The sequence below is a fragment of the Pygocentrus nattereri genome, chromosome 1, assembly GCF_015220715.1.
Source record: "Pygocentrus nattereri isolate fPygNat1 chromosome 1, fPygNat1.pri, whole genome shotgun sequence".
Classification (NCBI taxonomy): Eukaryota; Metazoa; Chordata; class Actinopteri; order Characiformes; family Serrasalmidae; genus Pygocentrus; species Pygocentrus nattereri.
Window position 1 is genome coordinate 20,099,759 of NC_051211.1, and position 24,149 is coordinate 20,123,907.

Genomic DNA, 24,149 nt, shown 5'->3' on the forward strand with positions numbered 1-24,149 from the left:
TAATATTTTTATAGAGTAAGATTTTTGGTACTGATTCAAAGTGTCTGCATCGCACATCCCAGCCATCGAAGCCTTAAGTGGTATTCCACTAAAAAAAGTATGTGCATTACAGCAGTTAATGTATCACTCAGAAGGTAACAGGTTGCAGAAGAGAAGTAATTATGATGCTGAATTACAAGATGGAACTTTGAGTCTTGTAGCTTATGAGTTGGTTGATAAAAATTTTGCAAGCAAAAAAAAAGTTCTGTGTGGTAGTGAAGGAGCTTGTTAAGTTAGGAAGGCAACTCTGTAGAGATATTCAAACATTCAAACACTTCAAATGACATTAAATATACTTTTGGTTCAGTGTTCATACATTTATTGAAGTCTACTTCCTAAGTTGTACTAAAGCTTATTGTATAAGAATTTTTTTTAAATAACACACTTAAACTGACATGGACATTAGATGTAGTTTTGTTTAGGTATACTTTCATATCCCCCCTCAGCAGCTGCAACAGTGCAGTGTCTGTATCGTCTGACTGAAGGAGGTTTTTGTATGATGATTTTTCACTGTGTGAACACATGCACTTTGTTTGTGGAAGTTCCTGTGTTGTGTTGACTCTGACAGTAATAAACTCCTGAATCTTCAGGCTGGACTTTACTGATGGTCAGAGAGAAGTCAACCCTGTTTCCACTGTCACTGCCACTGAATCTAGAGGAAACTCCAGAAACTCTCTCATCAGTAAAATATATCAGGAGTTTAGGAGCTTCGCCAGGAATCTGATGATACCAGTGCACACAGCGCTTTTTAGTATCATTGCTCAAACAGTTTAGTTTTAGGATCATGTTTGCAGGTAATAGTGACAGTGTGACCGGGCTGCACTGTCTGATCTCCAGACTGAGTCAACACAACTTGCCCTAAAGAGTCTGTGGAGAGAGAGAGAAAATAGCATAGCTGAAACAACTGTGTGTTATTTTATATTTAGACCTAAGTTAATAATTAAATTGAAGATGGAAATGTAGTGTTTTCTTACCAGAGCTGCAGGTGATGATCATCCAGATGAAGATGCTGATTAAAGTCATGATGGCTTTTTGATGTGTGATCATGTAGATCAGCTCTCAGTCATGAAGTGTTAAACTGACAGAGCTATAAACTCTCCCAGAGCACTGAAGCAAGAGCTGCTAATGCAAAGTGTCTTCAGCATGAAAATCATCTTCCTGACTAAAGAAAACAAAACTGAGGGGTCAAACTGATGATACCTGAACAGTCAAATGAGCAGACAGTGTTTGTAAGTCAACACAATGGATGAGCAGCTACTAGATTTTCTTCAGTGTTGCAGTACAGGCTTAAAACTGATGTCACAACTTTCACTACATTATGCTGGTGCGCAATAAGACAGAGAAGAAAGACTTTTATAACTTGATTTAAAGATTCTGTCTGTAAATCAACTTGTGGATCACATTAATGCTTTAGAAATATTGTCCGTTCTTGACTTGATGTACCTCATTCTTCTGAGCACAATACAATTGTAAACATTAAACACAATAAAAGTGCCACAGGCAGAATCAGTGCTAGAAAGAGCAGTAGGTTTTTCACAGCTTTTTAAGAGCAAAGGTTCTGTTTGTTGTTGTTCAGGTACAGACATGAGCTCAGAGTATAATTTAGTGAGTGAGCAGTAATAGGATAGGATACATAGTGATAGGACATTTTCAGCCCGTGATTTCACTCAGATCATTCTTTTTAAACAGCTGCATGAAAAACAATGTCTAAACAAAGTTAGATTGAAAAAAAGAAAGTTTCACTAAAGGAGACAGACGTCTTTGTGATTGAGGTGTAAACCTGACATGAGCAAATATTTGGATTTTCCTCCAGGTCTGCTGGACTCTTGCAGAGCATCAGGTGAAGAGAAGAAAATAAACTCAGGTGTTCTATGATCGGGGAAGAGGTTCCCTGCTGGACAAATAAAGAAGAGCAGCAGCTACTTTCACAGAAACAGAGGACCACTGACCTGCAGCATCCCTTTTGCAGTTGAATCCCACAAACATGGACAATGACTTGCAGAAGGTGTAAAATGTGCCAGCACTCTTCCTGCCAGTTTCCCTTCTCTGTCTGTACCTCATTTATGACACAATAATTAATTCCACATTGTAATAATAATAATTAAGTGATACTTTTTTAATCCCACAACTGGGGAAATTCCACCTCCGCATTTAACCCATCCGTGAAGTGAAACACCACATACACACTAGTGAATACACACACACCAGGGGGCAGTGAGCACACTTACCTGGAGCGGTTTGCAGCCATATCCACGGTGCCCAGGGAGCAGTTGGGGGTTAGATGTCTTGCTCAAGGATACCTCAGTCATAGACTGCCCCATAATAATAATAATAATAATAATAAAACAGAAAATGTGCTTTCAATAAATTATTGGTACAAGTTCACAAACAGTTCTGAAACCACTTTATCTTTAAATTCTGTGAAATTACAGTATGTATTGTGTGTATATTCAGGACAAATGTGTGACAAGTGTGAAGTGAAATACAGAGCCATAAACTTTGTCACCATTCATTTAATTTTGCGATTTAATGCCATTTCAACATTTGGCACCTAAAAAGTAATAATATTTAGGTATTTATGTATTTCTGTATTTCTTCCTACTTTTCTAGGTACATTACAGAATCCAAGATAAACAGATAACCATGACAGACATAATGGTATACACAAAGACTATATATTTACACATGATAAGACTTTTAAAAGTACTATTAAACTTAAAAAATAAAGGTTGAAGATAATAATCTATGATTTTTGGGAGCATTGGGAACATTAAACTAACTCAGCACTAAAGCTAATTTAGCCAAAAAAAACAAAAAACAACTGATTAAATTTAATTAAAAAAAAAAAACGAAACCAAAAAGGACCATGCTGAACAATACTGATGAGGGTACAAAGCTGAAGTCCTGATTCAAATCTTCTGTTCCACCTTAAATGCTGCAGCAATCAGGTGTCAGTATATAACTACTGGACCAGTTAAGGTGGAACGGAAAATTTGAATCTGAAGCTGGAGAATGTTGTGCTTGTTTAAACTCTTGTTTTAGATGGAAAGGGCTCTGCTTCTTTTGTTTAACTGCTACTATGAAGAAAATGGTAAGTTCGCCTGGTGAGCTCTCCAGTAAGACTGGAGGGGAAGTGCTGAGTGGGGGAGCTGATTGATGCTATTAATGCTTCAATTGTTTCTAGTTAACGGAGGTGAGCTTGAATTCTCACACCTCACTTGTCTTCCTAAATAAAATAAGCTAAGCCATAACCACAGTAAAAAGCCATTTGAGGACATTGCTGTATTTCAGATTTGCATGAAATACTGTTCTGATATGCCTACAACAGGGAACAGATCCATTTACACGAAAAGTAAATGGCTGTGTAGAGTCCTGTCTGCAGCCAGAGGCCTTTCCATGTTGCTTCCACTTTGGGTCTTGAGTCTTTTTCAGTCATGAGGCTCAAGTCTGAGCCATTAGTGCAAGTCATTTTTTGATCTTATTGAGTCTAGTCTCAAGTCATCATATTTGGGGCTTGAGTGTGAAACCTCCATGCAATTAAAAAGATATTTCTTGGCTTATGCTATGGGTGCTGACAGCATTTATTTTCTCTGGGTCTAATTGTGTTGATTGTACAGCTATGTTACGAATCTGAGCTGAACAAGGTCACCGTTTATCCAGAGGGAGGAATCTAATATTGCAAAAGAGTCACCTTGTGTGTCACCTCATTTTTTTGGAAAATTAGGAAATGACACATGACCCCTCCAGTTCATTGAGATCTTTCTTATGGGGCCTCTTTACTTTCTTTTATCTAAACATTAATTTAGTTTAATCTTTTGAAATGTTACATTTGGAGAATGTTCAGATTTTTATTTCCTAAATATTTCTTACACCAAAGCCAGTAGGTGCTCTTCTAGTTGTGTACGTGTGGAAGTGAAAGTTAACATTGTTTATTTGTGTGTGTGCAGTTCTACTCTGTGACTTGAGTCCTCATCTCCCTCAACATCTGCAGTAGATGCAGCTGCAGCAGTGCAGTCTCTGTACAGTCTGACTGAGGGAGGTTTTTGTACGGCTCTTTTTCACTGTGTGATCACTGTAGCACTATATACCCCCATACAGTAATAATCTCCTGCATCCTCAGGCTGGACTCCACTGATGGTCAATTGAAAGTTAAGCCCTGAATATGAACCACTGAATCGTTCTGGAACTCCAGACTCGAGTGCGTCTCCACCATAAATCAGGAGTTTAGGAGCTTCACCAGGTCTCAGCAGGTACCAACTCATATCACTGCCAACTCCACTAGTTCCAGTACAGCTAATAGAGACAGTCTTTCCTGCTTCAACAGACAGAAACTCAGGAGACTGAACCTCTTGATGAGAAACTGAAGAAAGATACAAAAAATAACAAATTAGAGAATCAGTATAATCTAAAAAATGGTAAAATACTGTTTATATTGAAATTACTTTCTTATCAGACTCAACACTTCAGAAGAGTGTAGAACTAAATGTGCTCTCACCTTGAGGAAAGAAGGTCAGAGTGGTCAGCAGTAGAATCAGTGTGGTCATCATTGTGCTGTGTGTGAGTGAGTCTGAAAGGACTGAAGTCTCCAGTGTTGATCACACCAGCTCTCTTAAAGTGTGTGGAGCTGTGATCATGCAAAACCCTCTTCTATCAGCTGAACTTCCTGTCTTTCACCTGCAGTAACTCACACAGGTCATCACTGCAGATACGTCTATCATTATGTTACTATAAATAGTGTCATTTGTTTTTAAATTTGCTCAAAATTTTTGTGCTTTAGTGTTAAAATCACACTACATGCATGTATTGCAGTACAAACTGAAAGCTTTGTTTACTTGTTTGTTATCTTTTTAAGATGACTTTTTCCTTATCACATTTTTAAATTTGTGCTTTTCATATTTATGATTCAGCCATTACAGCAAAATGTGTCACTGAATACCAGCTTCCTGCATATGAATCATTATTAAATAACACTGTGGTTTAACTCATCAGCAGATAAATTTACTGAAAACATATTTTTATACAATCTCTCTCACCCTCTCTCACCCTCTCTCTATCTATCTATCTCTCTCTCTCTCTTTCTCTCTCACCCTCACACTCTCTCTCTCTCTCTATCTATCTATCTCTCTCTCTCTCTTTCTCTCTCACCCTCACACACTCTCTCTCTCTCTCTCTCTCTCTCTGACTCTCTCTCCTCAAGTGAACTCAGTACAGTGTTCCAGTAGGGGGCAATAACCTGCTTTAAACTTTGTCTTCCCAAAGTTCTTTTGTGTCTGTCAGAATCTGTTAGGAAATTTTTGAACGGTGAGTCAATGAGATTCACTCCTGAACTTTTGGAGGAGCTTCAAACTGTGACGTAGGTAAGTGCAGAATATGATCAGAAATACAAGTTTTAAAGATATTAGATTTAGAAATAGGGAGTAAATGTGGAGAAGAGCTTTATTAGTCATTAGATACACAGTGATGGTAAAAAGCAGTGACATGAGCCCACCCTATTTTTTTTTTTGCCTGAAAAAGAATTGAAATGAATGAGCTTTTGGCCTAATTACTTGTTTTCTCCTTTGGAAAGGATTGGAATGCTTTGGTTTCAACTAAAGGGACAACAAAATTGAGAAAGACACATAAAGAAGACACATTCTTCAACAAAGCAATTAGAAGTTGTAAACAACTGTAAATCATGAATTACAAACATAATGTGTGATGTGTTTGGGTTTTCTGGTTAATGAAGCTGCTATAAATCATAAAGTAGATCATTATGTGTAGCAGGTTTGAGTTGTTCTAGTTATACAGTGCAGCTTTAGTGCAGGAGGTTTTTGTACAGACGCTGAATGAGGTTGTATCACTGTGGTGGACTTTTGGTGGAGGAACTCGACTCTCTGTTGGAAGTAAGTCATTTTCTCTTTATTATAATGTATAATTTAGTACAAAATAAAATAGAACTAAAAAATAACATAGCAACTCATTTACAGTGATGTGTGAAAGTTTTAACATTTCTGGTCAAATTACTTTTTTTTTATTTGAGTAAAAATAAGTGAACGCATCTTTTACAGCAAACACACTGAAATAAATAATCTGTTTTGGAATTTGTTAAATTCAGCAAATAAACAGAGATTGTGCATTAAAATGTGCTAAAGTCTGTTCTTGTAGAGGACGAGTTTTATTTTTACTTTTTACCTAGAAAAACAACAAAACATGTCATTTGTCCAGGAGTGCCTGTACATGACTGTATATGTAATTTCTTGCAGTTATTTTAGATCAGTATATTTGTATTGATGTATTTTTGTATTTGCTGTTCTGTTACTAATCAATAATGTCATATTTATGTTTGTGCTCTGTAGTGGATGTAGAAAATCAACTTAAATTATAATTTGATCAGTAGTGCCCAAATGTTACATTCGACTGTAGAGTCATTATTCCTTTATATTGTTTTTCATATTCCTTTTTTATTTATAGTCCTTTATATTACTAGACTTACAGTGATTAATGAATAATAAGCGGTTAAAAAAAGAAAAATATTTTTTATTAAACTAGTAGATTGTTTAGTATAAGTGAACAGTGTTTAATTTAATGTGTTTAATAATCTAAATAACACAGTTTTATATATATATATTATGTACAAACTTTTTACTTGTGCAGCATTTAATATTCAAATGTTATATAATTCAGCTTTTTTTAGAAATATTGTTTGTTGTTTGGTTATTATTACATTATTAGTCTCACACTAATAAATAAGAGATTAAACAGTGAAAACGTTGATTGTTTACTATAAATGGTGAAATGTGTTTGAATGATCTGCTGCACTCAGTTCTGCTTTATGAACATAAAGCCTGTTAAAGGGAAGTGAAAGAGTCTCAGAATGACTGATAGAACTGAATATGACTATTTCAGACAACAGAAACTCCTGACTATCATCTCTCTCTCTCTCTCTCTCTCTCTCTCTCTCTCTCTCTCTCTCTCTCTCCCTCTGCAGGTGATGCTCGGCCCACCCTCACAGTGTTGCCCCCCTCCACTGTGGAGCTGCAGCAGGGGAAGGCTACACTGGTGTGTTTGGCCAACAAGGGCTACCCGTCAGACTGGACGCTGAGCTGGAAGGTGGACGGTATCAGCCAGACGTCAGGTGTAAGTGTGAGTGGGGGTGTGCTGGAGAAGGGAAACGGCCTCTACAGCTGGAGCAGCACCCTGAGCCTCACTGAGCAGCAATGGAAGAACATACAGGCAGTGAGCTGTGAGGCCAGACAGGGCAGCCAAAGCCCAGTCACCCAGAGCCTGACCACACAGCAGTGCACTGACCTCTGAGAGTGTCCAATTTACAAAAAGTGTGTTAGGCATAGACATCCACTATCAGTCTTCGCTGTTTTAGTGTATCTGCTGATGAGCTCTTCAACAATTTTCCAGCTCTATTTCAGTTTTATTGTTATCATCTAAGACTTTTAATCAGTGTCTGAGTGTTATGCTTTGCTATTTACCTGCAAAATAAAAGCTCTTTAAAAGAATGTTGGGCCATCTTCATTTTCTTTGGAAATATTTGCATCATATAGACAGATCAGATTATTATCTATATTTGAATGACATCTAACTGTTTAGTATTTACTGTAGTGTTATTGTTACTGCAGAAACTCTACAGTGTCCTCCTGGACATTAATCAGCCATTCTGGGGTGTGTGTGTGTGTGTACCTTCTCCTGTGAACTATGTTTGGTGAAACTGCAGCGCTCTTTATATTTAACTACGTGCCTGCACATTGGGTTAATGACAATACATTTAATTGAATTGAGCAGCTAATGTACAGTATGTTTCCAAAAGTATTCACTCACCCATCTAAATCATTGAATTCAGGTGTTTCAATCACTTTCATGGCCACAGGTGTGTAAATAAACACCTAGGCTTGCATACTGCTTTTACAAACATTAGTCTGGGTTTGGTGGTTGCCAGGGGAATGGTACTTACCTGACTGCATTGTACCAAGTGTACAGTTTGGTGGAGGGGGGATTATGGTGTGGGGTTGTTTTTCAGGATTTGGGCTCTGCCCCTTAGTTCCAGTGAAACGCATTCTTAATGCTTCAGCAGACCAAGAGATTTGGACAATTTCATACTCCTGGCTTTAGTGATGGCCCCTTCCTGTTTCAACATGACCGTGCACCAGTGCATAACGCAAGATCCATGAAGACATGGATGAGCTAGTTTGGTGTGGAAGAGCCCTGACCTCAACCTGACAGAACACATTTGGGATGACTTAGAGCAGAGACTGTGAGCCCGGCCTTCCCAGAAGAGTTGAAGCTGTTATAGCTGCAAAGGGTGGGCTGGCTTCATATTAAACCCTATGGATTAAGAATGGGATGTCACTTAATTTCATATGTGTGTGACGGCAGATGAGCGAATACTTTTGGAAATATAGTATATTAACAAAGACACTTTTGACATTAAAGTTAGCAAGAAGTATAATCCCCTACACCCAGTTCATCAAAGGCTATTAAATTCTCTAATGAACTAAAACAGTAGAGACTCCAATTTGTTTATAACATTAATCACTGCAGTCTCTGAGTTACAAATCTTGAATTTGTCCTTCTGCTCAGGAACTAAAACATACTAAGACTTAAGTTCTTGCTAGTTGAGAGTCCTTTGTACTTTTATTATCTTATACAGTGTGTAGTCTGACATCATTGGCATTGTTACAAAGAAGTCTATCAACAACACATTAGCCAACATATTCTAGAGTTCTCTAAAACAAAAAATATTTAATTATGGTTATTGATGAAAAAAATTGTCCAACCAAAATGTTTTTGTAACTTTATAAAAGTGATGGATGTCACTGGATGTCAGTCATGAATATCGGATTAACATTTATTAGGTTCATCCTTTGTTTATGTGACTTTAGTGTTCAGTTCATGTGAACTCTGTATTCACACAATGAAAAAAGTGTTATTTAGTTATTTAAAGAACTATATACAGCCTGATGAAGCTGATTTTTTCCATTCAAACGGCTGTAACAAAATACATTTACTTATTAAACAGAAATAAAAAAACTCTTTGAAAGTGTTACATCTGAGAAAAATACAATTAATCATGATTAACTACAGAGAAGAATGCAATTAATCATAATTATTGTTAACATTTTACAGCCCTGTTATAAACTACAGAATAAGTAAGCGTGTGTTTAAACATGCTGAGACTTATCAGTTCCAGCTGCAGCAGTTCAGAGTGACTGAGGGAGGTTTTTGTACAATGCTTTTTCACCGTGTGATCACCCCGCTACCACTGATCTCATGTGCTGTCATACAGTAATAATCTCCAGCGTCTTCATCCTGCACTCCACTGATGGTCAGAGTGAAGTCCAGACCATTCCCTCCAGATGAAGGATGACCTCCACCACCACTGAATTTAGAGGAAACTCCAGAAAATCTCTCATCTGAAAAGTATATCAGAAGCTTTGGCTCTTCTCCAGGTTTCTGAAAGTACCAGGATGTAAAATAATTGCCCTTGGTAGCGGTCAACTCTTCATTCCTATAAACTACAGTATTGGATTTGCAGTCAATAGTGACTGAATGACCAGGCTGAGCTGATTTAGCTGCAGTCTGGGTTATCACAACCTGCCCCAAAGAGCCTGCAGAGAGAAAGGAGCAGTGTGATTATAAATGTTTAGTTAAAATAACTACATGAGCATTCTTTATTTGAAAATGCTCTTAAATATGAATAATTTACCAAGAAGTATAAAAATGATCAAATGTATCTGACAGAAATGTTCTTACCAGAGCTGCAGGTGATGATCATCCAGATGAAGATGGTGATTAAAGTCATGATGGCTTTTTGATGTGTGATCATGTAGATCAGTTCTCAGTCATGAAGTGTTAAACTGACAGAGCTATAAACTCTCCCAGAGCACTGAAGCATGAGCTGCTAATGCAAAGTGTCTTCAGCATGAAAATCATCTTCCTGAAAACAGACACAGATGGACTACAGCACTGCTATAAAACTAAACTCATAAGAGGAAAAGTACACACCTGAGCAAAACATGGGCCAAAAGGGCAAAATTTTAAGCTTTTAGTTATTATCTGCAAGGTCAGCTTAAGGTATTCCCGGTGTTTACCAACTCCCCCCGTTTTCCAGACAATGGCTCTGCTTATCTGACCAGATGAACCACATGTGTGGTGTGCTAATCCCAGTGTCTACTACTATTAGCTTCGAGGTATTTCCTGTTATCTAACGTCCTTGTGTATTCCAACATTAGTCAGCACACAGCCTTATGTGCTGACTCTTAGCTCTTAGAATTGTACAATATAACCATTAAGCGTTCAATGCTAAACATAATACATCTTAAAAAGTAATATGAACAATACTAAGGCTAATAATTCCACACTAGGAACCTGGGGGTTATGGTAGATGACCAACTCTCCTTTACGCACCATGTTGCCTCGGTGGCTCGGTCCTGCCGCTTTGCGCTGTACAACATCAGACAGATACGGCCGTTTCTAACACAACAAGCCACCCAACTCTTGGTACAAGTGTTAGACGGGTCAAAAAGGTGTTATTTTTCTTGACTTATCTTTAAAATACATTTTGGATTTGTGTGTGTGTGTGTGTGTGTGTGTATTGATATGTTTTTAGAGTGTTTGGTTTTACTTAAATTTTTCGTGTGGTGTGCTGTGTAATTGTGGGTGTTTTTGATTTCTTTTGGGGCTGTCTGATTATCTCCACCTGAACCTAATAACTGTCTCTTTAATCAGCCTATCAGCGTGGAAAGAGAGCGCGGGTGCTCGGGGACTCTTATTTTAAAAGCGGACTTTTAGAGGAGGAGAGAGAGATCCAGGGAAGGAGAACAAAGGACCCAGGGGGGAGTAAAGATTGGTGGCACAGGTGTGCTGCGGGAGTGGACAGCGCAGCAGAGGCGGAAGCAGCCGGGAGCGTGGCTAGAACGCCAGCAGGATTCGGCGCAGCATTAGCCGGCAGTAGGGGCTTGGTCCGAGTGGCGCGTGAGTGCAGCGGCTAGCAGCAAATTCAGGAGGAATTGCTGGAGCGTGTGCATGCGGTGACGTCAGCGGCGGCTCAAAGGGAACGCTGGATAGAAGACCGAGGGTCATCCTATACACCACAGGCGTGTTGCTGCAATTTCTGGGTAGTGGTTTCGATCACTACCCGGAACTGTCCACTAGGCTAATTTAAACCCAAGCTTGAGTGCACAAAGGACATATTACTGGTCAGTCTTTTCTTCTATTTTGTCCTAGAGTGGCGTGGTGAGACTCAAGGGAGCCGTGTCTACATTCCCCTGGTTGTTATGGACTTCTCTCATTGAAACAGTGAACTGGACTTTCTTTTTTTTAGTTCCTGTGTATTCTTGGTTCCCCTTTGTGTTTTTGGTTTATTTAGTATTATTTTTTTGTTTTGCGCTTTTGTTTATTTATTTTTCTGTTTTGCTTCTGTTTCCATTAATCTATCGCAACGACTTAGCTTTTAGTGTATATATTTGCCCAAAGTACAAAATAAAACATTTCTTGTTTGAGTACGCTGTCTCCTGTTGGGATCGCTGGCTCATACTCTGTTCCCTCCCAAACGAATTTACTATTTCTTTACTAGTGTGGGTGAGTCGTGTGGAGTTTGGGTTAGATTGGGCGCTGGTTGTACATTTTTCTCTATCTCAATGGTTCCTAGGAGTAGTAAATTTTAATAGTAGATTTTAAGTGTTCTAGATTGTTTTAAAATACTATTCCCAGGGGCTATGTGATATTTTGGAAGTCCCTGGTTATTTTAGGAATACATACATGGTTTAACACTACCTTATATTTAACTAACCCACGCGACACAAGCAGTGGTCATCTCGCGCCTCGACTACTGCAATGCCATACTAACGGGCCTCCCGGCCTGTGTTGTAAAACCACTGAAGATGGTTCAGAACGCTGCAGCGCGTCTGGTCTTTAACCAACCAAAATGGGCGCATGTCACCCCACTGCTCATTGAGCTCCACTGGTTACCGGTTGCTGCTCGTATCAAATTTAAAACTCTTACGATTGCCTACAAGGTGTTAACAGAGCAGGCTCCTTCCTACCTGCACTCGCTCCTAAAGGCTTACAGCACCGCCCGGCCGCTGCGATCCTCCGATGAACGTCGCTTAGCTTTGCCAAACAGTCACACAAAGCAATCGAGACTGTTCTCATACTTGATTCCCCAATGGTGGAACAAGCTGCCTTCCACTGTCAGAGCAGGGGCGTCCCTCTCTATTTTTAAGAAACTCCTGAAGACAGAGCACTTCAGGGAGCACTTACTCTAATCGCCTCTTGCAATCTAACCACTACCAACCTCATCTCCTTCTTGCCCTCCTTCCCTTCTCTACCCCGCTATTACCCTTTGGCCTCCTTTAAGGCCTGACTATGTTTGTTCTGTTTACTTCATTATTTGTAAATCACTTTGGATAAAAGCGTCTGCTAAAAGTAATGTAACTTGGATCTATTTCCAAGATTAAAAGAGGAATAAAATGTAACATTTATATAAATAATGTAAAGTATTACCTCAATTCTGAGTCATTGTCCAAGACTCAACCCTGATTCCTGGACATGCTAGAGTAAGTGTCAAAGAATCACGTCTGTCTCTATTAACAGTGCTTTAGAGGTAAACAGCTTCTTATTAGATGATTATCTCAGACAAGTTAATCGTATTAATTGATATGTTAACCATTTCAAACTGTGCTGTAACCTGTGCTGTACAGTTAGCAGCTCTAATGGTGGACAGGCATGTTGGGTTTTGTGTTAGACTAATGAATGTTATCATTTGTTTATGCTAGAAAAGCTCAAATGACATTAATGTTAATGTTGTTTTTACCCACAATGTCACCACACAGTAATGTGAATGCATGGCTATAACATGAGCTTATCAGTTGTTGGCCATAAGTGCATATATAGCTAGCTATATATTATATATATTAGCTAATTAATCTGTTTTGTCAGCACTTAAACTGGCTTCTTATTCAAATTTTCCATTCCAGCTTAAATGGTGTGCAGGTGCTTGAATATACCTGCTATACCATTTAAGGTGGAACAGAAAATGTTTGCACAATAACTTGGCAAAAAAGAAAAACAGAGAAACAAGATTTTGTCATATGTGTACCAGCATACATTACAACATCTTTAATCAGCTGGTACTTATATGTGCAGTTCATTCTTTTGTAGATGAAGGTAGATAAAGAACTGACACATTTTTTACAGTCTACAGTGAAGGTGCTTTTGTGAATCTAGAGGACAGGATATGTAACCTTGTGATCATGTAAAAGGGGTCAAAAATATATTGATGCAATTTATTATTATTATTATTATTATTATTATTATTATTATCATTGTTGTTGTTATGTCAATATAAATGACTTTTACACTTTTACACAGCTGTAGGTAGTCATAGTAAGTAGGTCTAACAGACTACATTTCTTAATGAATTAAAATATTCTAGTAACTTGTGAAATAGATTAAATCCATGGGAAGGCAAGTTTGTTTCGTCCCATAAAAAGAACATTTCAGTCATACATTGGTTGTTGCACAAAAACATATGCTATCACATGACATCATAGATATTACAAATCACACTTTCTCAAACAGCCTAAAATGAAAAAAAATGGTATCAAAAAGATGTTTATTAGCTTCATTGGTGATTTTCTCTCAAACGCATTCAAAGTTTCTCACCGGCTTGAGATCTTTTAGAGTTTTGACATTCTCCAGTTTTAAACTAGGGTAACGCAGTACATGGGACTGCCACAAGTGGCCCCTCCCAGTCCTGTACATGTTTGTGTTTTGGTATAGTCCACATACTCTTTTGTTTTGGTTTAGTCCAGCCCCTCCTTTCATGTCTCTGCCCATGATTGTTTTCACCTGTCCCTCGTTATCCCTGTGTATTTAAGCCCTATGTTTGCCCCTTGTGTTGGCTGGTCTTTGTATTGGTCTGTGTTACTTGAATCTCTGTTTGCTGTTGTTTGAATCTTTGTTTGCTGTGTTTTGTTCTGTTCTATGCTGGTTTGTCATGTCTGCCCCCGTTCTCTCCGTATTGGCTCCATGACCCTGGACTGTTACGACGATGACCCTGGATTTGCCCTCAATAAAAGTTGCTTACCTCCGCACATGCGTCCGCTACCTCGCTCCACGTCCCAAGATCAATTTTCTTTCTCTTATGGGGGTGTCTCATTTTATCCTATGTCATCTTATTTCATATTTGTCAATAATATTATTCTATAAATCTCATAAGTATGTACAGAGTTCCAGTGTGGCTTTTATAACCACCAAAGATCAGGAAACTTAATCAAAACAGAAGACTGTGTTGAATTTATTCCATGGAGATATCAGAACATTACTGTAGTTTAAAACAGTTCTCTAATGAACTAAAAAAAATACTACAATTCTTGCCACATGACCTAATATTGTCACTAATGCAACTTTCAGGTAACCATATTTTGTTTTTCATAAAAGAGGACACTGGGGGCTGGATGTCAGCACAGGGCAGACTGCACAGAACAAATGTCAACATGAAACCAAAGCAAAATATCAGACATTTTACTCTGTTTAGATATCAGCTAGTTTTTTATGTTATTAGTTTTTAGGTGCTAACAATAGGACACATCCTGGAAAAAGAGATGTATGGTCACCCAAAATATCAAAGAGTATTCCACCCTAAGGTTCAATATTTTCTCTGCTTATATTTAGATTTAAACCAAAAATTCAAGTTCTACCTGCACATCATACTTTTCACAGTAATATATTCCATAACTCTGTTAAAACTTGTTAAACTCTCACTAGTAATTGGTTGCTAACATTAAAAAAGTGCAATGTGATTAAAATCAATAGAAACAGCACTTCTGTGTCTTTAACAGTCTTTTTGGAACTCTTTGGAGCATGAAATTTGAGTAATTTGATGTTTTACATTACTTTACTCACTACTCCTTCAGTGGACGTCGCTGTGGTCCAGCGTGCCTCAGAGGATGTCACTGCGGCCCAGCCTACTGCCGAGGACATCACTGTGTCCCAGCCAGCTGCCGAGGATGTCGCTGCTTCCCACCTTGCCACCGAGGACGTTCCTGCAGCTGAGGACATCACTGCGGCACAGCCTGAAGCCAAAGACGCCTCTAAGTTCCCTGACCTGCCAGTAGCCTCAGCATCTCTGGTCCCTATGTTCCCAGTTCCTGATTCATCAGCCTCTCCTGCGCCTGCACCCTGGGCTGCCCCAGTTCCTGCTCATTCATCCTGGACCACTCATTTTCTTGTTTCCTGTCCCACTTCGGTTCTGGCCTCTCAGTGTCCCGCTCCAGTGCCGGTCTTCCAGTGTCCAGTGACTGGCTCCCAGCATCCCGTTCACATGCCGGCCTCCTAGTATCCTGCTCCTGCAACGTTTCCTCAGCTCCCTGTTCAAATACCATTATCCTCACCTTTCCAGTTCCCTGCTCAGTCGGCCACCCAGTTCCTTCACCTACATAAACTTTTTGTGCATTCTCCCATGTCTGTCCAGTCGCTGATCCATAGTTTTGTTTCTGTCCCTGTCACCATGTATATATCTGTTCTAGCCTCCATCTGTGTCTGGTCTTTTTGTACCCATTCCTGTCCATGTCTCTGTCCCTGTCCCAGTAAACATGTCTGTTCCTGTCCCCGTGTCTATGGTTTTTGTCCAGTCCCCTGTCTGTTCCTCTGTCCAGCCTTCCCTCCTGTTTCCTATATCTCCAGTCCAGCCTCCTGTTCGCTCTCCACTTTTGTCTTCAGTCTTGTTTCATGTTCCATCTCCTGTCCTGCCTCCTGTTTTGTCTTCCTCCACTCCTGTTATCTCATGTGTCTCATCCTTCGTCCCATCTCCTGTCCAATCCCATGCTCAGTCTACTGTCCAGTCTCCCATTCAGCCATTTGTCCAGTCTCATGCCATGACAAGTGTCCTGTCAAGTTTAGTTTACTGTTTATGTTCCTATGTGTTTTCTGGTCCCTCCTCCAGCCCGGCTCCCACTTTGTATGGTCTTTGTTATTTGCACCTCAGGAGGTGCTCACTAGGAGGGGGGTTCTGTCATGGATTCTCCCTTTGTTCCTCTGAGAATGTCCTTCTTCCCCTCTATGGTAGCCATATGCCTTTTTGTTTTCTTGTGACATGTGCTTCTGTTGTTGTTGTGTCTCCTCCTTGGTCCTGCTCCCTTTTTATCTGTTCCACCTGTCTGTCCCCTCATTAATCCCAAGAGTTCCTTGTTTCCCTGTTTGTTCAGTCTCTGTCTTGCATTGTGCATGTACTTGGATGTATTTGTGGATGTTGCCTGGTCTTCTTTCAGTTAAAGTTAAATTCTCCACTTAAGCAAGAATACCATTTGCTGCTTTAATATTTAAGAACTCTTACAGAATGAAAATGTACAATTCAGCTTGTAAACCAATTAGAAGAAAGCCCAGTTAAAGCCAATCAAGGCACAGCATTGCCCAACTGCAAAAACATTTGGCAAAAAATGGCAAGCTTAGTGAAGAAAGACAGGAGAGAATGTTACCAGCACACATAAGGATCACACTTTACCCAAGCAGTCATAGTCATTCATTATGAACAATTCATTATGAATAAAGAAAATAGCATTAGTATCAACTGCCAAACCTGCCTCTCGAAACATGTGGAGATCTCTACTTTTCACAGTTCAACCTCCACCCTGAGAAAGTATACATGCAATTAGCTGACTGGCTAACTAATCATAACTTAACATGGACTGTGTAACTTTATTTTCTTCTTTTTAACATGTTCAGTGGCTATTTATTAAAATGAGAAGCTGTGGGGTACATGTTTTATTGCGAGAGCCTGTTAGTGCTAGTGAATGCTAGCTAATTCAACTAATGAGCTGTAGGGTTGTCACTGAAATTTTTTAATTAATTGAATTAATTTAGTATCCATCATCAAGAATCAGATTTTTAAAAAAGCAACATAAAATATAATTAAGCAGGAATAAACTATGCACAGCCATTGAGGGATTCCAAACTACTTTTTTGCATACAGATAAAGTGGGATGATATAAAATTATCACCAAATTATGAAATCATTAAAGCTACTTTGTGCCTTATACAGTACACAGACAGATAATAAATAATATAAATAATGTTTACATACTGTTATCAGTTTGGGACTTTATTTGCATGGATTATTTCCAATGATACACCCAAGCAATTTTTTTATTATGATTGAGAATATACAAAAAAAATTAAATCAAATTAATTATTTTAATCATTTATTTTCATTTAAACTTAATAACTCTTCATTTAACACTTTCCTTAACTTGTATTTATCCTCTCCTTTACTTTTACCTTTACATTCTCACTATATAAGATTAGCACTATGTAAGATCTTTCTTGTGGAAGTATTTGTTTAACCCCTGGTCCCTGAGCAAGACTCCAAACACTACATTTGCCTACCTCTGTATCATGACTGAATTGTAAGTCACTCAGTATAAGAACATCTTCCAAATGCCACAAATGCATGACTATTTTTCTGATTTCTGCACAGTCCCAGAACGCATTTTGTGTTTTCATGTGTGCCTCATGTCCACAGCATTTAGTAAAATAGCAGATTGTGCTGGCTCTAGACATTGGAGATATCAGAGAATAAAGAGCATGCAACGAAACAGGTAAGTGTTCACCTGTTACATTTGATGAGTTGTGGTTTTTTTTTTAGGATTTTTTTACATTATGAGTGCTTCTGTAGCTGTTTACCATCGTATGCAAATGTTTAGGCACCCTGGTCAATTTACATGGTTTCTTGATTTTCTCAGTGAAATTAAGTTTCACTATAAACTCTCCCAGAGCACTGAAGCATGAGCTGCTAATGCAAAGTGTCTTCAGCATGAAAATCATCCTCCTGACTGCAGAAACAGGCAGAGCTGTGGAGTTAAAGCTAACTAAATGGCTGTGATTAAACTTTTATTACTTTTACCAAGTTACCCTTCACACATAGACTTTTAATTGTTATTTTAGAGAAACAAGCGCTTTCCTGAAATTTTGGCTTCACATAGGGTGTCGTTTACACAGCAGGTTAAAGTGGCCCAAATCCGATTTTCTCCCCAAATCCGATTTTTTGTTTAACTGTTCACACTGTCTTTTAAATGTGATCTGTATGTGACATCAGTCCGAACAGATCACGCTCCCAAACCAACCCGCATGCGCCTAAGAATGCTTCGCGTGTCGTGCTTGCACTGTTGCCAACTTAGCGACTTTGTCGCTAGATTTAGCGACTTTTCGGAGCCTCTAGACTTTATTTTTCAAAAAGCGACTAGCGACAAATCTAGCAACTTTTTGTGGTGTTATTGGAGACTTTTGGAGACTCTGAGATGAACCCTCATGCTCTTCAGTGACTGTCCCCGTCCCACAGCACTCACAGTGCAGTCACACAGTCAGAGCTCTACGCCCACACTGCGCATGCGCATGACTGACCCCGCCCCGTACTTACAGAGCGGGATGTACATAGACATCGGATGTCCTTGGAGACCCTTAACTCAATCCTGTATATCCGATATGGTCTCAGGTTGTCTGGTGAGGCTTGCTATGAGCACAAGCTGCCTGATGATGTTTTGCAGCTTTTTGGCACATCAGCTGCTTATTCATATAAGTCGGCTCCCTCAGCTGAACCTGCCATAGAAGACCAAAATGAAGATGACCTACTCTTTCACTGAGCCAGAACAGTTTGTGAATAATAGGTTTGAAACTAAAGAATACTTAAGAAAACTTAAAAAAATAAAAATAAATAAATGAAAAAACTAAAAAAAAAGAAAAAAAAAACTAAGTAACTCTGCCTCTAAAGTGTCTCTTATAAGGTCACTTTGCCGTCCCAAGCCTGGATAAAGGAGGAGGGTTGAAAGTAGAACTGCAGTTCCTGCTAACTGCTACTCTTATGCTAACATTTAACAACACAGCAAAAAACTGATTTATGTAATTTATGTAAAATGATTTATACACAGCATTAAAGTCATGAGCGTGTTTTGAGAAGTGACTGCCTATTTCAAAGGCAACAGAAGTTGTTAATTTGTTCTGAGTTCATTTGTATTTCTAACATATCTCTGGTGTTTTTTTCTTTCCCACATCGTTTTGGTTGGGATAGCGTAGTGGTTTTGCCTTCTACACTGTAGACTGGGGTTCAACCCCCACCTGGGCAAACACCCTACACTATACCAATAAGAGTCCTTGGGCAAGACTCCTAACACCACCTTGGCCTGCCTGTGTAAAATGATCAAAATTGTAAGTCACTCTGGATAAGAGCATCAGCCAAATGCCGTAAATGTAAATGTTTTCCTTTACAGCTTCAAAAACATAGATTATGCAAATTAGGCGATGGCGTCATTTAGCGACTTCTAGCGACTTTTCGGACAGCCAATAGCGACTTTCCTTACTGAAGAGTTGGCAACACTGCGTGCTCATCCAGAGGTAAATAGTCATGACGGCCAGAGACCACCAACTCGGAGCGGCTGCGATGAGTCTCTTTTTTTGGTACAGAAAGATCAGCATAAATGTTTCTGAGTCTCAGCAGCGCAATATTATGACGACTGTCGAGTTGTACTGACGGAAAACTCGCATGAATTCCGATCTGGCTGTTCAGACTGAGTCGCGTTGCAAAGGATCTGATACGGATCGGATTTCAGATTTCAGTACCACATATGAAAGCGTCTCAAATCGGAATTGAAAATGTCAGATTCAATGCGTTTTTGGCTGTTCACACAGCCACACAGATAACACATACTTTTTCGGTTTTTGACATAATTTAAAAATCCCTGTTACTCTTTTAATTATATGTAAATTCCATGACAAATGGACCAAAATTACTTGGAAAAAAACTCTGGTTCCATTGACTTACATTAGAAGTACAGTTGGTTTTTCCTTCTCCTGTAAAGTTACCATTTTGGAGATACAAGGTTTTGTTCCGACAACAGCGATATGTTTTTTCTAACTATGTTCTGTATACATGATGTCTTCACAGATGTGCAGGTTTCATAATAATACAACCATGTACTATGGCACACCTTGGCTTTTGAATTTTGAACGGGTAATCTGGAATATCCTTTAATTCTTTGGCCCAGAGAGGAGAAGAGAGACAATCTGAAAAGTCAACTCATCAGACCACATTACATCTTTTCACTGTGCATCAGTCCATTTACGTCCATTTAATTACAGCCTTAGCCTGGATAATTTGCTAGTGTTTGTGGACACTGTTGATATATGACTTCTGGTTTGCAGAGTGGGCCTTAATGTGCATATGTGAATGCAATGATAGATGAAGTTTACTGACAATGGTTTAGTTGTAGTTTGAGATTTCTCCAGATTCCCTGAAATTTTTTATGTTATTATGCACAGTAGAGGATGAAATACCTAAAACCTTTGCACTCACTTCCTGGGGAGATGAATTATTTTTAAGAATGTTAAACTACTGGGTATTTTTCTGATGTGTTTTGGAAAAGTAGTAAGCCTAGACCCATCATAGCTCAAAAAGGACCAGGCCTGGATGCTCCTTTTATACACAAGCATGATTACTTCACCAGTTTAAGACCTGATTTTGAAGTTTCACTCAATACAGGTCAAAGCAGACTTAGAAATCACTGCTTTTTGTTTTTATTTGCATTTCCTATACTGTCCCAACGTTTTTTGGAACTGAGGTTTGTAGATGCTAAATTTGTCTATTTATATTCATTTTTCATGTTGCAGGGATACAGCACTGCAGTCGTCTCTTAACACTTTTTTAAGTACAGAAATTTGTTGGTAGATATGGCATTATTATATTAAGATATTATGAGTGCTGCTGGTCATACTTACTGTTTACTGAAACAGTGCAGTAACAAACATTTACTGCACTTCAGTCAGCATGAAAACAAAGCAAATCACACCAACAGTTTCATGAAATCAGAAAACAGTTAAGACACTGCATTATGTATATAGTTACACTTAATTGTAACAATTATGAACAATTTTAACTGAAATGTTGCAAACTAGACACAAAACATAAATCAGTAGTTTATTCACGGTTTAAAGTATTTTAGGAATAACTGGGAACTGAGAAAATCTACAGCTCCATTTATCATTGAAATGTTCTTAATTTTGAAATTGTTTGAACATATAGAAAATTAACATCCCATCACAATTAGTTTATACACATATCTGTAACAAATTTGGTTTTATATTATTAATAACAGTGATTCCAATCTTCATTCATTCATTCATTTTCTAAGCCGCTTCTCCGTCAGGGTCGCGGCGGGGTGCTGGAGCCTATCCCAGCAGTCATCGGGCGAAAGGCAGGATACACCCTGGACAGGTCGCCAGTCCATCGCAGACAGACAGACAGTCACTCACAAACTCACACCCAGGAGCAATTTAGCATGTCCAATTGGCCTGAATGCATGTCTTTGGACTGTGGGAGGAAACCCACGCAGACACAGGGAGAACATGCAAACTCCACACAGAGAGGACCCTGATCACCCGGCAGGGGAATCGAACCCAGGCCGTCCTCGCTGTGAGGCGACAGCGCCACCCACCGTGCCACCGTGCCGCCCCGTGATTCCAATCTTTTGAATGACAATTCAAAACTTTTAATGGTACATTTGTTATCATATTGTGCTCTGTGAAAATCTTTCTGCTGAAATGAGCACCTGTACAGTTTTACAGTTTCATTTCAGATATTAAGCTGCAGTAACTGAATCCATCTGACTTGCTGACCCGGCATAATTATGAAATGACCGATGATTCAACCAATGATTTCCAAAATATTGGACCAATCTTATGAGAAAAAAACATCACTCTAAGCCTTATCGAAGCACCAGATATGTCAATGACTGTCAGTATAAGCTGCAGACTAATCAATGAGTTAATAGAAATAGAAAACAGAGGTGGCAGCTCTTCTTCTGAAAGACTCACTGTGAAACTGCTCTAAGGTAAAATATATAGTAACACATGAAATAATTTGTAGAAGCTTAAAAATCTCTTTAATCTAAAATATGTTATTGTGAATTGTTGTTGTTAAAACTAGAACCCTATAGGAGCACTAGTAGAAGTTCTCATTATCCTAATGGTTTATTTGGTCTTCAGCTCTTTTTAGTCTTCAACACTTTACTATGTTGCCTCTGCATAACATTGCCACTTATTTATACATGCTGTTAACATTATTGATAGGTAGTAGTCTTACCTGTGATTGCATCTCATCTTATTGATGGAATATATATGTAAAAATCACAAAAAAGGCTTTCTTCCTTTGCTCCTTTATCTTACTGGAAAATTCATTAAAACATTTAGTCGCATTGTTCATATCAGCATTTTCTCCTAATCTTTTAGTCAGACTGACAGAACGTGAACTCTGCGAGCAGTATGCGGCAGCTGCAGCAGTTCAGCGTGACTGAGGGAGGTTTTTGTATGATGCTTTTTCACTGTGTGAACACATAGCTACCACTGATCTCATGTGTGCTCAAACAGTAATAATCTCCAGCATCTTCAGCCTGGACTCCAGTGATGGTCAGAGAGAAGTCCAGACCATTCCCTCCAGCTGAATAACTGCCTTCACCTGTGAATTTAGAGGAAACTCCAGAAGGTCTCATTGTGGTGTAATATATCAGGAGTTTAGGAGCTTCTCCAACTTTCTGAAGATACCAGGATATGTAGTAATCTTTAGATACAGAACCTCCTGGATATCTGTAAACTTCAGAGCTGGATTTGCAGTCAATGGTGACTGTCTGACTGAGCTGAACTGACTTAGACCCAGACTGAGTGAGAATGATTTCTCCAAAACCCCCTGCAGATAAACACAGAAATACAGGTCAATGTTTAAATCAAACAGTGATTTCTGAAAGAAAAAAAATCTCCTGTTTTGCTATGAAGGACGTTAACAAATGAAAAAAGGCTTTAAAGCTGATAAACTTATAATAAACGTTAAATTATAAGTTGTTTTATTGTATGTTATTTTAACTGGTGTGCATTTTATAAAATACTAATAATTAAAAAAAAATGTTGGCCACAATTTAATCACTGAAAGAGATATGTTTTTACCTTGGATTCCCAAGAGTGTCCAGATGAAGACAGTTATCAGAATCATACTTGCTCTGAGATTATGTGGACAAGTTTTCCGTTGTTATTCAGATCAGCTCTCAGTCATGAAGTGTTAAACTGACAGAGCTATAAACTCTCCCAGAGCACTGAAGTATGAGCTGCTAATGCAAAGTGTCTTCAGCATGAAAATCATCTTCCTGAATGCAGAAAACAAAACTGATGTCAGAACCTTCACCATTTTGTGCTGCTCTGCAATAAAATAGAAAGACTTTGTAACCTGATTTAAAGATTGTCATTTAATACAATTTGTACATCATATTATTATGACACTAATTTGAGCTTAATACTAAACCCTTGTGTGGTGTTGTGGATTGTGGGACCCATCTTTTCATGCTTATCAAAAGGAATAAATTGTGCAGTTTATTATTATTTCAACCTCAGATTTCTTGTCCTTTAGTTATTTTCTGTGAAGAACATATAAAATAACACATTTTCAGTGACATCACACTGTTCAGCCCCTACACATTTATATTACTCATGTGGTGTTGGGGTGAACCTGTGGAGAATAAAAGTGTGGAGGTGCTGTGCTGTGACCTGCTGGTAGTATGTGTGTGTGTGTGTGTGTGTGTGTGTGTGAGAGAATGTGGACAACAGGCTGCTGACTGGCTACAGCTGCTAAAGGAGAACCCTACACTGGCCACTTGTGATATTTTAAACATCTGGTATTTTTACATAAATTACTATGGCTGTATTGGTTTAAAAACAATAATGTGGTGGGTGTACCAGACCACTGAATAACAAAAACATCAAAACCAAGGGTTAATTATGTCCAAACTCACACTAAAAACAGTAATAAAAATATAAGAGAATGAAAGTTAAATTGACTGAATGGATGTTAAGGTGAGCAGAAGACTTTCAACGAAGGTTTTTATTTTGTATTTTGTTTGATGCAAACATAATCTAAAGATTCAAAAAGTCATGAGTGTTTATAAAATGCACATTTACTCTCCTCTAAAATGTCTCCTTTGAGGTTCAGTTGCAGGATGGTACAGCATAACTATACTGTATTGTTGAAGGCAGCGGTGCAGTGGTTGCTGGAGGGGAGACTATGCTCTCTTAGAAACCTCCACCCCAACGCG

General features: G+C 38.7%; 3 gene segments (V, D, J or C); 1 reads left to right on the top strand and 2 right to left on the bottom strand.

The window, feature by feature from the left end:
- The first annotated feature begins 3,118 nt into the window (after window positions 1-3,118).
- On the top strand, window positions 3,119-7,529 carry LOC108443570. The segment is given in 3 exon segments: window positions 3,119-3,130; window positions 5,819-5,921; window positions 7,007-7,529. Coding segments are annotated over 3 exon segments (441 nt in total).
- A 1,110-nt stretch (window positions 7,530-8,639) lies between these two features.
- On the bottom strand, window positions 8,640-9,902 carry LOC108443592. The segment is given in 2 exon segments: window positions 8,640-9,635; window positions 9,781-9,902. Coding segments are annotated over 2 exon segments (444 nt in total).
- An 11,585-nt stretch (window positions 9,903-21,487) lies between these two features.
- Window positions 21,488-23,454, bottom strand: LOC108443593. The segment is given in 2 exon segments: window positions 21,488-22,756; window positions 23,011-23,454. Coding segments are annotated over 2 exon segments (411 nt in total).
- Window positions 23,455-24,149: the final 695 nt, after the last annotated feature.